This window comes from Lactuca saligna, chromosome 1 (assembly GCF_052625555.1).
Source record: "Lactuca saligna cultivar CGN05327 chromosome 1, ASM5262555v1, whole genome shotgun sequence".
Taxonomy (NCBI): domain Eukaryota; kingdom Viridiplantae; phylum Streptophyta; class Magnoliopsida; order Asterales; family Asteraceae; genus Lactuca; species Lactuca saligna.
In genome coordinates, this window is record NC_136417.1 from 147,614,171 (window position 1) to 147,628,984 (window position 14,814).

The following is a 14,814-nucleotide window of genomic DNA, read 5'->3' on the forward strand; positions in this document are numbered from 1 at the left end:
AAATGACGGAAATACCCTTCACTTAACGGCCAAATGCTAACGGAGTTAGCGAAAAGGACCATTTGTTAAAAGTTTTGAAACCACAGAGACCATCTGTGAAGTTTTTTGAACTTAGGAACTAAACTTGATATTTTTGAAAACCACAGGGACCATTTTTGAAGTTTTGTCTTTTTTTATTAGATAATTTATTAAATTGCGAACTTATCATATCCAGGTCATCCTAAAATTTAGTTTAAGATGAACTTGCATCATACCCAAGTCCCTCCAAAATCTCGTTTTTTTAATAGATATAAAACTTTATAAAGGGGACAAAATCAGGTTGTTTTTAATTAGAGAGGGCTACAAACTGTGCTTTGTCCTTTGTGCAATCACACTTCAATAATTTCCTATATATCCTTTGTCCATATCTTGATTTTGGTTATACATTGGTTCTCTTTTCTAATTTGAATGTGAAGAAATCAATGAGATCGATGGGAGAATCTGAGGTAGTGTTGTTGGGGTGGCCACTAAGCATGTTTGGTGCAAGGGTTAAAATTGCTTTGGCTGAAAAGGGTGTCAAGTACGAGTACAAAGAAGAAGTCTTCCTACACAACAAAAGCCCTCTTCTTCTCAAGTGCAACCCGATTCATAAAAAAATCCCAGTTTTGATTCACAAGGGAAGATCTGTATGTGAATCCAAAATCATAGTCGAGTACATTGATGAGTCGTGGAAGGGTGAATCACCATTGTTGCCTTCAGATCCTTATCTCAGATCTCAAGCCAGGTTTTGGGCTGACTATATTGATAAGGTATGATATGTATATTTGTCTTCTTTAATATCTTGCCACAAATAATTTGTTTTGTTATAATGATGTAATATTAATTTATAACGTTATAGTAACTGAAAAAGAAAAATAACACATTTCTAAAAAGGTAATAGAAGGATCGTTATGAAAAAACTATATAAGTTACGAAAAGAGAATATAGTTGACATATATTTTTGATGTAAAAACGATTCAACACATCATAGATGAAATAATCATTTCTTTGCATTGTCTATTTTATTGTTTTTAATGTAAAAAATGTGTTATAGGTTGAGATTGTCTAAAGCATAACGCTTATACATACTTTGTGAACATTGATATTTGATAGGTTATATATACCGTTGCGATGAAATTCAATTCGGGCCCAAAAGGTGAAGAGATGGAAAAAGCAAGGCATGAATGCTTGGGGTACCTCAATGTGTTAGAAGGGGAGCTTGGGGATAAACCTTATTTTTTGGGTAATGCCTTTGGTTATGTTGATATTGCATTGATGTCTTACTACAACCATTTCTTTACATATGAGAGTCTTGGGGGCTTCAGTCTTAAGATCGACAGTCCAAAGTTGTTTGCTTGGGCTACAAGATGCATGAAAAGGGAGAGTGTTTCCAAGAGTCTTCCGGATCCACAGAAGATTTATGATTATACAATTGTATACCGAAAGAACATTGGCGTAGAAGACTAGTTTGGATTAAATTAGGTTGTTTGTTTTATGTTATTAGGAAATCAATCCGTATGTTGTGGGATGCTTCTCATTAATTACGTTGAAGAATTCAATCCATATCTCGTGGATTGTTTCTTAATGACAACTTGACTAGTAATTAATGATTTGTTTTGTGATTGGAAAATGTAATTTTTTAATATTTGTATGTTATTTTTCCAAGAATTATTTTCATGAACGACGTGTTAATATATTTTTTTTACCAATGTATTGTTGTGGTTTACTTGAATGGTTTTTGTTTGTAATGTGATTTATCTTACTTAATAGTTTATACTTGCTTGTGAAATTAAGTATGATGACATCTTTCTCACTGGAAAATACATAAATATTGGAAGAATGGCAAGGGCGGATACAACTACATTTGAGATTTGAATTTTGTTGTGATATATACTGGAACTAATCATCCAATGGATATAGTTATAGAGTCATAGATTGGTTTATTTTAAAGACACTAGTAGAATTTGTCTCCTTTTTAGCATTAAAAATTGTTTTGTCGAAAAAACAAAGAAAAAACGAGGTGTAAATCTTACTCTTAGAAACAGTGTCGGCCTAATACCCGGGCGACTTGGACTTAGGCCCAGGGCATCAAATTTTTAGGGGTATAAAATAAATCTGCTATACATATAGTATATGGCTCAAACAAATTATCCCTATGTTTCGTTTGATCTGATTTGGGAGAAGAGAAAGCAGGCAGGGCAATGAAAAGTTAGGCACCAAACAACCATCTATCGTTTCTTCAATTGCACATGGAAAATTGAAACGTCTGTTGTTGGCACTCTGAAATAGGTAGGTTGTTGGCGATTGGATGCTTAGAATCACATCGCGTCTCTGATAAATAAAAGTTAGAAGGATTTAATTCTCACTTTCACTCGATAATGCATAGCTCTCAATTCCCAATTTCTTAGTTATCACTGATTACATTCTATAACTGATTACATATCTCAATTTCTCTGATTTTTGGTTTCTAAATACTCCAATTTTTTTTTTTTCAAGTTCTAGTTTGTGATTTTAGATTTCTCTAATCTTGTTTGGTGGTTAAAGATTGTGGTTTAAGCCTTCTAGGTTCCTATTATAGTGATTCTATTACAATGATTATGATTTAGGTGTGAATATGATTTGGGTGAGTTCAACTTCTTTTATTCTGATCTCCTTTCCTTGTTGGCATTCTAAATTATGATATGATCTATGTTTAGCGTTTTTGTTATTTGCTTTGAAATAATATTGTTTTTGTTGTCTATTGAAGTACAAGGTCTCTTCAAGTAAAATTTCTCCTCTCTTTGAGCTTGAAATCTGCTGATATCTGTGATTTGTTTTAGTCTTCATGTAAAATTTCTTACCATTTGTCATCTGTGTTTGCTTCTGATACAAATTTCTGAAGATCCTTTCTAAACTTTTATGTTTTTGTTGCTGTGATGTGAACCGGGAGGCATATTTCTGAATTCTGACTTTTGTTTATTTTAAATATCAGAACATTTAGTGGAGCAGGAGGTATAAATTTATTTTATTGTTTCTATTAGATAGAATAGATTTCAATTTCTGATTATATGATTTATGTTTCAGATCTCTTTAAGTCATGAAATTGGAAACAAAAAGTCGCAAACACAAAAGACCTTTTAGCTTAAAAAGTAATGTTGTATCTCAAAAGTATTTTAAAATTAAAGCTCTGGAAATCGTGTCTCCGAATTGCCCATGACTCAAGAAGATTGAATGGATTAGCATGTTTAAGTATCCAAAGTGATTTTTTGCAAAATGTTGATTATTGTAAAATAGACATGTTTATGCTTCAAAATTACACAAGACATTGTCTATTGTGACTTTTGTATGTTTTTGTTTGTATTATTTGTTTTAATATAAAATTATTGTTTTTTTTTTATTTTGTTTATTTATAGGCCTTGTCAAACGTTTGGTACAAATATAAGGGCATAAAATCGTTTCTCACCCCGGATAGTAAAAACCATTGGACCGGCCCTGCTCTGAAAGTATACAAAAACATCCCAACATAATCACTTCTTTTACTGAATGATAAGAACCAGATTGGTTTCATGAACTTACAAAAAAAACCTCACTACATAATTCATATACTACTCTCAACATAAACTACACTCAAGAAGGACGAACAATACATAAAATTAGAAAGAAAAGCTCTGAACATAAAAATCTATATGAAACCCTAAAAAACTGGAGAAAACCCTTATTCCTCGAGAGAGAAAACAACTCTCAAAACTAATGTGTGTGAAAAATGAGCCATCTTACATTCTCCACAAACCAGATGCAAGGAATATATACATCAGGTAGACCCGACTAGCAACATCTACGCGTTGACCTGACCATAGCACACCAATTTAATCCGCGGTCCACAAGAACCAACATTGTTACAGAAAATACCTTGCAAAGATAAAAAAAACAACAAAACACCTCCAAATATATTTACACAACAACCCCACAAGATCCAAAAAGTGTTAAGTTTCAAGACAACAAGTGAATATTTCAACACAACCACTACCCCCCACAAACTTAACACTTCAAAAATTAAGTTGAGAAATGATCAATTAAGCCAATTTTATTAACCAAAAAAATCATGTGGTGAACTAACCAAGGATTTAGTTAAAATATATGCATTTTGGTTTGAAGAGTCAATTTTTACAATTCTCGGTATACCACTCGAAATATTTTCTCTAACAAAATGTAAAATAACCTCAAAATGTTTTGTTTTTTCATGAAATACAGGATTTTAGGCTAATTTGATTGCAGAATCATTAACACAAAGACATTAACTGGAAGAAATTTTTTTAACTTTAAATCAAACAAAAATTTTAAAATCCACATAACCTCAGATGTTATTGACACTAGAGCACGATATTCAGACGTGGTCAAAGACCGAGACACAGTGGATTGCTTTTTGCTCTTCCAAGAAACTAAACAATTACCTAGACTCACAAAATATCCATTAACAGACCTTCTAGAGACTAGGCATGTAACCCGGTTAGCATCCACATACCCAACAAGACTAAAATTAGACGACTTTGTTATTGAAATTCCTCTACCAAGATTACTTTTCAGATACCATATAACTCTAAAAGTAATGTCTAAATGTGAATTACGAGGTTTGTGCATAAACTGACTACGGATCTGAACAGAGTAAGACAGGAAGAGCAATAGTAAGATAAATCAACTTACCTATTAACTTTTGAAAATTTTTAATTCTAACAAATCATCTTTATGATTATCAAATATACGAGAAGGAACAAAATTAACTTCAAGAGGAGTTTTAGTTGGTTTACAACCAAGCATTCCAAACTCATGTAACAATTAAAGTTAATATTTTCTTTGATTAAGACAAACTATATGATCAATGTCAACCATTTTTATTCCAAGAAAATATTTCAATTTTCCTAAATCCTTAATTAAAATTTTGTTTTCAGAAACAATTTCACCTTTTCCAATTCATCATTATTGTTCCCAGTTAAAATTATATCATCCATGTAAACAAGTAAAACAATAATAACATTACTTTCAGACTTAACAAATAAAGAATATCTATTCATACTTTGACGAAAACCATAAGAAAAATGAGCAGAACATAACTTTTCATTCCACAGTCTAGGAGCTTGTTTCAACCTGTAAGGAGACTTATTAAGCTTACACACACACACATGAGAATCAGCCTTTGTATGATATCCTTAAGGCAAAGACATATACAAATCTTCAATTAAGTCCATATATAGTAAAGAATTATTAACATCCAATTAAAATAATGACCAAGACCTATTAATAAATAAGAAAATAACAATACGAAAAATAACGATCATTGCCACGGGAGAAAAAGTCTCCTAATAATCTATACCTTCCCTCTGATTATAGCCTTTAGCAACCAGTCTATCCTTATACCTTTCACCCTCCCCGTTAGGTTTGTATTTAATCTTATATACCCATTGTAACATCCCAATGTTCAGGTACTTCGAAATTCATCCCTATATATCTATTTCATGTCAAATTGGTCCCTAAGTCCAAGAATTATGCTTTGAATCCCTAGTGGCAATTTCATAAATCGGGTAGAAGGAGTACCCCAAGAGTACATGTTTGTACGCTGGGCGTACATTTATGTATGCGGGGCGTACCAATGTCAGGAGGAAACCTTAATTTTTAGGGTTTAGGTTGTATATAAGCAACATTATGGCTCATTTTGCCCACCTTTTCAGCCTGCACAACATTTAAGGCATTTTTGCAAACCCTATCCCCCTTAGTGTGTTTTGAGTTCAAGAGTGTGTTTTTGGTGTGTTAAGCAACAAGAAGTTGCATCAAGGAGCCTTAAAGTGGAAGCAAGCTTGTAGATCTAGGATATTTTCCTTCTTGAGAAGATCCAAATGGTATAAATTTTATATCTTGATGTCTTATTTGTTAGGTCCCATTTTTGGGTGTTTTATGTTGCTTTTCTTGCCCCAAAGCTCCCATTTTATGCATGGTTGGTTATTGTCATTTGGGTTGTCCTTCTAGACCCTAATAGGGGTGCTAAGCCATAAAAATGAGGTCCTATTTGCTAGAAATCTTCCATGCATCTTGTAGAAGGTCTTAATGGATTAAGACCTTATGTTAAGCACTTTTCGGATTTGTAAACTCATAAAGTTGGAAACTTTATGACTTTAGGGAGCATTTGGACTATAGATATGAAGTATGGACACAAGTGCTTAAGCCATTAAGCACTTAATGAAATTTTGGGGTTTACAAGGTTACGCCCCATGTAAGTCGGAGTACACCCCGCGTACTCAGTCAACTACCCTGATGGTGGTCTTCTGGGAGGCATCATGTACGCTAAGCGTACCTACGAAGTACACCCATGTACTCACATGGGAAAGCCTTGTTGAGTTGACTCAGTTGATTTGACTATGTTGGGTTGACTCGGTTGACTTAGTGGGTTTGACCAGTTGACTTTAACCAAGTTTGACCTTGAGGGCATTTTGTGTATTATGGTATTTTAATGGTATTGGTCATTTGGTGGAAATGGGTATCATTTAAAGAGATGAGATTCGGAGTCGGGCCTCATCAGTTATTTTTAATTTGTGAGGTGAGTTTTCCTCATTGTACTTACAAGTCGAAGACACCAATGCCGACCCATTGGATTGGCATCCTATTATGCATGCTATTGCACTATAGTGATCTGTTAGATCGGTATTCTGGCACATAGGATGATGTTATGCTTAGTAATCTGTAGATCTATTTGAATGGTTGTAGACTGCTATATGTTTATCTGTTATATGTGCACATGTTTGGTCGGTGGCTGAGGCTTCACTGCTTTGTCGTAAGCCAACAGGCCGGGGCATACCAACATGATGGTTGAATGAGCCCGAGGGTATTCCATCCCGAGGATGATTGGACCCATAGTATGTTGGCATTCCTGTTGGATTAATGTCTAAGTCCATAACTATAATTGGTAAGACTTGACCCGACCCGGCATGGTCCATTTGGGTTGCATACCATCATGCACTTGGATAGACTATAATGAGAGAAATAAGACACTTATGGTTATTAATATATTATAAGTTCTAGTATATTAATAATAAGAATAATAAGATTATTTAATTAGTATTGATCAAGAATTAATCTAGGATTAATTAAGTGATCAAAAGAAGACTAATTAAATATATGGGTTGATTGTGTAAATCATCCATACTTATATAGTGGGCTAATGCTCCATGGATAATCAAGTTGGGCTAAAACCCATAGGATGGTCCATGGATGCTCCATGGTGTATTTGAACCCATGGATCCAAGGAAATGGAAAGCCATGACAATTAAGGATTTACCCTAATTGTAACACTATATAAAGATATTATTCTTGACAAAAATCGGCCACTAGAATCACACTAGAAAGTGAAGAAAAGGGCTAGCCGATTTCATGAAGTGTAGAACTCTCTCAAGTTATTCTAAGTGTTTTGATGATTGTGATTCCATTTGAGGCTTCCACACTATTGGGGCTAGGCACTCAAGTTTCATGAAGACTTTCTACATCAAAGAGGTATGTATTCTATCTTGTTACGCTCCTTGTTTTGTATGCTAGATTAGGATAATACCTTGGATGTTCTTATTTGCATGTATAATAGAGAAAACATAGATCCAAGGTATTTAGGGTTGCATGTACACTTAGGAGTGTTAGAATGCTCAAAACCCAACAGTGGTATCAGAGCCTAGGCTTGTTTTCTTGTTATACCTGCAAAACTACTTAAAAAATCGAAAGTGTTGCTATTTGATCATCAGACTCGGCGAGTCCATGCCTATAAATTGATCAAAACGATCCAACTTGCCGAGTCGGTTCATGCACTCGACGAGTTGGACCCCCAGACAGCATATTTTCGAGGTTTTTGGTTAGAAATGGACTAGGAACATTACCCTAAGTTGTTTTGAACTTATAAACTTGTTTTTGATGTGGTAATGTTCATGCTAATCCAATTTCAAAGATAATTGTCAATAGATTCATGTTTTGTATTAGTTTAAGGTTTAGACTAATTACATGAAAAAGTTTTATTTGAATTATCTTGTTCTTATGAGTTGCTTAGATTAATAGAAAAGTTAATTGAAATAGTTGCTTTCAATCCATTTTAATCTAAGAGTTGAGTATAAAATGTGTTTGTGTAACTTGTCCTCAAGTTACATGAAGAGTCACATTAAAGACTCATAAAACTCATAAAAGTTGGTAATGGTTACAAAATGAAGAGTCTTCTGTCATTGAATTTTTTTTATGACTCCATAACTTAGCCTCAAGTTATGGAAGTTCAAGAGTCACTTCATTAATAAATAAATGAATAAATAAAGTGTAACCTTAATTAATTCCATAAGTTATAAAAATAAAGAAAAGTTAATTCTTTTATTAGTTTAAAGTCTTCCATAAGTTATGGAACTTGAAGAGTTTTTTGGTTTAAAACTACTTTAAACACATAAGTTATGGAATTAATTAGTTTTGAATAGTTTCAAAACTTTCCCTCAAGTTTTGGAATTTGAAAATTTTTCACTTATGAATACTTTAATTCCAAGTTAGCCCTTAGAATTCTAAAGAGTTAAAATTCAACACTTATACTATTTATAACATTAATGGTTAATTATTATATATATATAAGAACAAGTCGTTTTACCGTTAGTAGGCCTCATTCACGAAACCGGTCTATAAGGTGGGTATAAGGTTGTTGCCTATAAAATGGCGACTTAATGGGTGTCCACTCTCACCCACCGCTTGCTTGATCGGTGGAGGGTCGTTAGCCGGACGGGTAGGACAATGACTTTAAATTCTCATTAAAAGTATAATGAATATTATAAAGTAACTAAATGTTTTATTTAATTCCCAATCTTAGTTACTTTAGGAAAAATGTGAATTTGGTGCTAGCCCATGGAATTCACACTTTGTACCTTACCAAGTCGTTGGTGGAGCGTGTGTGCTTAACCAGCACACTAACTTGGACTAGTAAGGACCACGAAGGGTGACTTAATGTTTGTCATAGATCAATGGAGCGTGTGTGGTTAACCGGCACATTGATTAGGTGATAATATTAAGGGTACCAAGTGAATTGGTATGGTTATTCACACCTTGTTTTGTGATCCTCGGCATCCCAGTCACAAAATTTGAGAGGGCACACTCGAGATTGAAACATGCCCTTGAAAAGTTCAATGAATCTCAAAAGATCTAGGAATTTCAAATCCAATTAAAACCTAATAAATTATTTCGTTTTTCATGGTGGAAATGGGTGAATCGTCATTCGCCTACCTTCAAATATTTTATAGATTGGATTACGGCATCCCTCTTCCAAATTATAAAATATTGTGTTGGGTCCTAGCCTTAATATTTCATATTGGGTGTTATATTAAGGATTTTGAATCAACTAACATGATTTTCTCCCATTATAGATGTCTGGTTCAGACAACTATGATCTTTCCAAATCTCTTGAAGATGATGTTCCTCAACATCATCCTTCACTTCCTCTATCTCCTCCAATTATTCTCCCTTACCCGCAAGTTCTTGAAAAGTTTAAAGTCACTCAATCCCTATTGGCAAGCATGGTCTATGTGTGCTCACATCTTGGAGATAAAGTCACATATTGACAAGCCGGGAGAGTTGGGTGTCAAAGTCTCGTGAAAGTTGGATGTTCAATCACTTTCTTAGTAACATAGCGAGTCTCTTTGGGAATACTATGAAACAGACTATGACAAGACCCTTAATGATCTTATCTGTTTGCTAAGATCAACTTCCTAAAACTTAATGGACATTGACAATGATGACATTGGATATCTAGTAAAGCATTCTCTTCCCAATGGAAAGGGATCGGCCATAGGCAACTTGGTTGACAAAATGGTAAAGAGAAAAGCTAAGTCTGTGATAGTCTCGTGTACCATTATCAAAGGGTCCATATGTTTATATTGCCAAAGGAAGGGGCATTGGTTGCAAAGCTGCCAAGTTTACCTAAGGATGTTAAAGTCAATAAGTTTGACTCCACTTCAGGTAAAGTCCACTATCTAATGCTACTAAGTTTCTATTCTGAGATTCTTATTACATGATGTGACTGGGTCACATGTTGATGTTTTAAGAATCAAAGAAAAGTGAAGGAACTTGAAGAAAGAATATGTTGAATCTGATCGCATAGATGGATTTCTATCGCGTAGTTTGAAGATCGGATTCTTGAGCTACTTCTTAGGAGTTATGAAGTATTGCTTAGGAATAGATAACAACAAGCTTTCATATGGATTGTTAGGATAAGTTTTTCCACATAGTTTTAAAATAAAAGAAAATTTTTGATTTTATTTATTTTGAAATATCCTTACAATGGCATTTGAGGAAAAATTGTTGCTTACATGATTCCATTAAGAGCAAGAGTGGAAATATGAAATTGATTCCTCCATTTGTGGTACTGTCTGAATTTACCAAATGAAGAAAGTTTTTCATCACCCAAGTTTCAATTGGACAGAAACTTGGAATCATACAAGTTGTATTGTATGATGAATGAGAATTTTCATCTTTGAAAAATTAAGACTAATTCTTTGATCACATGTATATGTGAGTCAAATGAAGGACTAAGGAATTAGGTACACTGGGTGTGCACAGGACAAGGTCCACCACAAAGATTGATTTGTCATGATTTACTAAAGATTAGTAAATATGATTATACTTATAAGGTTAAGTATAATTCTGTAACATTGAAAAGGTTCCAATGTATGGCAGAGCGAATAAGAAGAATCAAATTAGGCAGAAGGATAAAAGTTTCTCAAATCTCAAAAGATGGGAGAGTACTTTAGTATCAGTTTTATGATCATCATAATGATTTAGAAACCATATCACAAATTCATACTCTAAGGACGTCTTAGTGCATTGTTATGGCTAAGAAGAGAGGTCATGAATTGTTGCATTGGTTAAGATCAAGAAGATGAGTCATACTTCGTTCCAAAACAATTCTTAGAGTCATACTCCAAGGTTGTAACATTGAGTGACATAAGGTAAGGTTTAAAACACTTATCAACTGTAGTGTAAAATGTTTCTACTCTTGTACATTGGAGATTGGTAAGTTGTGATGTCTTGGATGAGACAAAGACCAACTAAGACCAATTGTGTGAAGTGTTAGTCTTGATAAGAATCCGCACTATCCCTTGAATATTTGTTTTGTCAAGGAATGGTTCTTGACTAGGAAAACTTTATGTCAAGGGGACAGTGGGAGCCTTAAAGATCCTGAAAGAGTTTCAAGAGTGAAACCTGTAATTTATCACTAGCACACGACTTAAGGTTTGCAACCTATCGTGTTGACATAATTCTTATTTCTGTACCTACTTCAAATAAGTTGAATTTGCATGTGAGTTATCAGAGTTCAACTTGGAAGCATTGGTGGGCCTTGTGCTACCAAGGTGACAAGAAAGTAAGATTGAATAAGTTTAATCCATGTAAGGCTGAATTTGTCACTAACCTTATCTTGTGATTATGGTTTTGACAAATTCGCATGGATAGGAACTCATACACTATAAAATCTAAGTGTCATAAGGTTTCTCTCCGATTCATGAAAATGATGGTGAGGAAACGCTTTCACTAAGTAGATTTTACGTAGATAGCAATTGTGTTATTTGCATTTTCAAAAGTCGTTAGTGGAGCGCGTTTGGTTAACCGGCACACTAACATGGACTTGTGAGAAATGGAAAATGCCTAAGCAATTGATACTATGGCATCCCTTTTCATAGTTCTGAAAATTCTTTATACACACATGTGAGCTATCTAAGAAAGGGTGTATGAATCTAAATTTCAGAAGTCTAGCAGATTTCTAGAAATATGTCAGAGTTAGTGGGAGCATAAGTGTTATGCTAATAATCATCATGTTAGTGGGAGCATGATAATTATGATTAGTATTGCAAGTTAGCAATGTTAATTATAGAAAACGAGGTTTCAATTAGGAAAGAATTGTTTTGCTATAATTAAGGGAGAGGAAATTAAACTTCATCTCAAATCTATAAGCTTAGATCGTGAGGTTTTAATCATTTAGTCAAGGATATATATGAATTTCATGTTGGAATGGCTCAACATAAGGAAATTCTGTATATGGGTCCATTATTTGCGTTCTAAAATTCGATTATGATTACGACATCCCTTTTCATAATCTGAATTATGAGAACTTGGCAAATAGAAATGGAAATGTTATAGCAAAAGACTGGTTTGGTCTTTATGAGAGACATCATGAATCGTGTCCCATAATCTGAATTATGTGCTATATTCATCCTTTCTAAAATTTTCCAAATGCCTGGGCCATTAAGAAGGGAAAATGTTTAGAACTGGATATGACTAAAAGGATTAAACAATTGTCGAGGACAATCTAAGGTTTACCAAAGATTGGTTGCTCAAGGAAAATTGGAAGTATAGTGATAATTCTGGAAGGACCATATTGACATAATCTGTAAGGAGGCAACTCTTGTTCAAAAGTGAAAGTCAAAATGGAATCTGGAAATGTTTCAAAGTTAGAATTTTCAATCTGTTTAAGATTAGGAAACTTAATGCAAGAAGGATGTTTCTAAGGAGCTGATCTCTTTTGGAATTCTCTGCAATGGTTGTTGTCAAGTCTGTCTGACTTTGTGCATAATCATTACGAGAGGATCAATGCATATAAGTTTAGAATCTAACAGATTTCAGTAAATGACATGAATTTGGAATTCTTGCATTTGCAGTAAGGATTTGGGAGTGTGAAAAGAGAATCATTGAAGTTGTGTTCAATGGATCTAGTTTACAAAGAAAAAGATCATAGACAAACATAGTGTGCATACTTGGTGTGTGGCATGACTAGTGTTTAGAAAACATAGTGTACATGCTTGCAGCATGGGACAACTATTGTTTTAAATTCAAGAATAAAGTTGATAGCTGAAACAGTATACAATGAATAATGTGTAATCATATGGTGATAAATAAAAGGTGTTTTATTTATATTCATAAGTTCTGAGACCATATTGGATTCAATTATTACTGTGTTTCACTTTGCATGTTTTGACTTCCCGAATAAACTAGGTTATTCTTCCGGAATGACTAAGTTATTCAAACCATCCACAGTCGGACATATGTTGGATGTAGATATGAATTAAGATTGTCATGAGTTGGCTTGTAAGAGGTCTAAGGTGTTGGACAAAGGGCTACAACACTCATGAGTGCTCATAAGTTCTGAGTATTGGATTCAACCCGCGCTCATTGGAATCACTTCATGGATTTTATCACGAGTGATCATGAGACGATAATATTTTATATTCTTCAAACCTAGAGATATGAGTTGTTACTATGAGTTGATAGTACATTGATTGCACGAAAACGCATTTGGTAACTCGGTGCTATAAAACGTGCCTTTGTGTATGTTTCAACAAGTAGTAGAACAAGCCATATGAGTCGAAGTTTATCCATTCCTTTTACCTTCGGGATAAAAGCGATATCTGTGGGCCCCTCGATGATTTGATGATGACAAATAAAAGTGCTCGGCCGGGCCAGGACTGATTCGATTTGTTCAATTAGTCAGTCATCATAAATCGGAAATCGGGAAACAACAAATGGACAGAGAGAATGATTATAATCCATGTCTCAGTCCATATGATATCTAGAATGGAGGAATATATGATCCCTTATCTAATGGACAAGGTCAGAGTTCATCTACAAGGTCAGAGTTCGACAGAAGCTTTTGAGAGCTACGATTGCCAGTTGGTTCCTGAAGTCATACGCAATAATAGTTTTAGACTTATCCAAGTGGGAGACTGTTGGATTAATGTCTAAGTCAATAACTATAATTGGTAAGACTTGACCCGACCCGGCATGGTCCATTTGGGTTGCATACCATCATGCACTTGGATAGACTATAATGAGAGAAATAAGACACTTATGGTTATTAATATATTATAAGTTCTAGTATATTAATAATAAGAATAATAAGATTATTTAATTAGTATTGATCAAGAATTAATCTAGGATTAATTAAGTGATCAAAAGAAGAATAATTAAATATATGGGTTGATTGTGTAAATCATCCATACTTATATAGTGGGCTAATGCTCCATGGATAATCAAGTTGGGCTAAAACCCATAGGATGGTCCATGGATGCTCCATGGTGTATTTGAACCCATGGATCCAAGGAAATGGAAAGCCATGACAATTAAGGATTTACCCTAATTGTAACACTATATAAAGATATTATTCTTGACAAAAATCGGCCACTAGAATCACACTAGAAAGTGAAGAAAAGGGCTAGCCGATTTCATGAAGTGTAGAACTCTCTCAAGTTATTCTAAGTGGTTTGATGATTGTGATTCCATTTGAGGCTTCCACACTATTGGGGCTAGGCACTCAAGCTTCATCGAGACTTTCTACATCAAAGAGGTATGTATTCTATCTTGTTACACTCCTTTTTTTGTATGCTAGATTAGGATAATACCTTGGATGTTCTTATTTGCATGTATAATAGAGAAAACATAGATCCAAGGTATTTAGGGTTGCATGTACACTTAGGAGTGTTAGAATGCTCAAAACCCAACAATTCCAACCAGATGGTTGAGGGAATGGGGTATTCCAACCTGATGGTTATTTGGACCCATATTTTGTTGGCATTCCAACCCGATGGTTGAGGGCCTGGGGTATTCCAACCCGATGGTTGGCTGGACCCATAGTATTGTTATTTGTATATTATTTGTGTATTGGTATTTTTGGGGAAACTCATTATGCTTTGGACTTATAGTTTTGGGTTATGTTTCATGTACCTCATATGTTCGTGGGAAGGCGAAGGCGTGATCGTGCACCTCCTCATATTTTGATTTGCG

At 34.3% G+C, this 14,814-nt stretch overlaps 1 protein-coding gene across 1 annotated transcript; it reads left to right on the forward strand.

The window, feature by feature from the left end:
* Nucleotides 1-338: 338 nt before the first annotated feature.
* On the forward strand, nt 339-1,695 carry LOC145045296 (putative glutathione S-transferase). Its single transcript, XM_078993633.1, has 2 exons — nt 339-788; nt 1,132-1,695. Exons 1-2 carry the CDS (start codon nt 462-464, stop codon nt 1,483-1,485), a joined length of 681 nt encoding a protein of 226 aa, XP_078849759.1. The 5' UTR covers nt 339-461; the 3' UTR covers nt 1,486-1,695.
* Nucleotides 1,696-14,814: the final 13,119 nt, after the last annotated feature.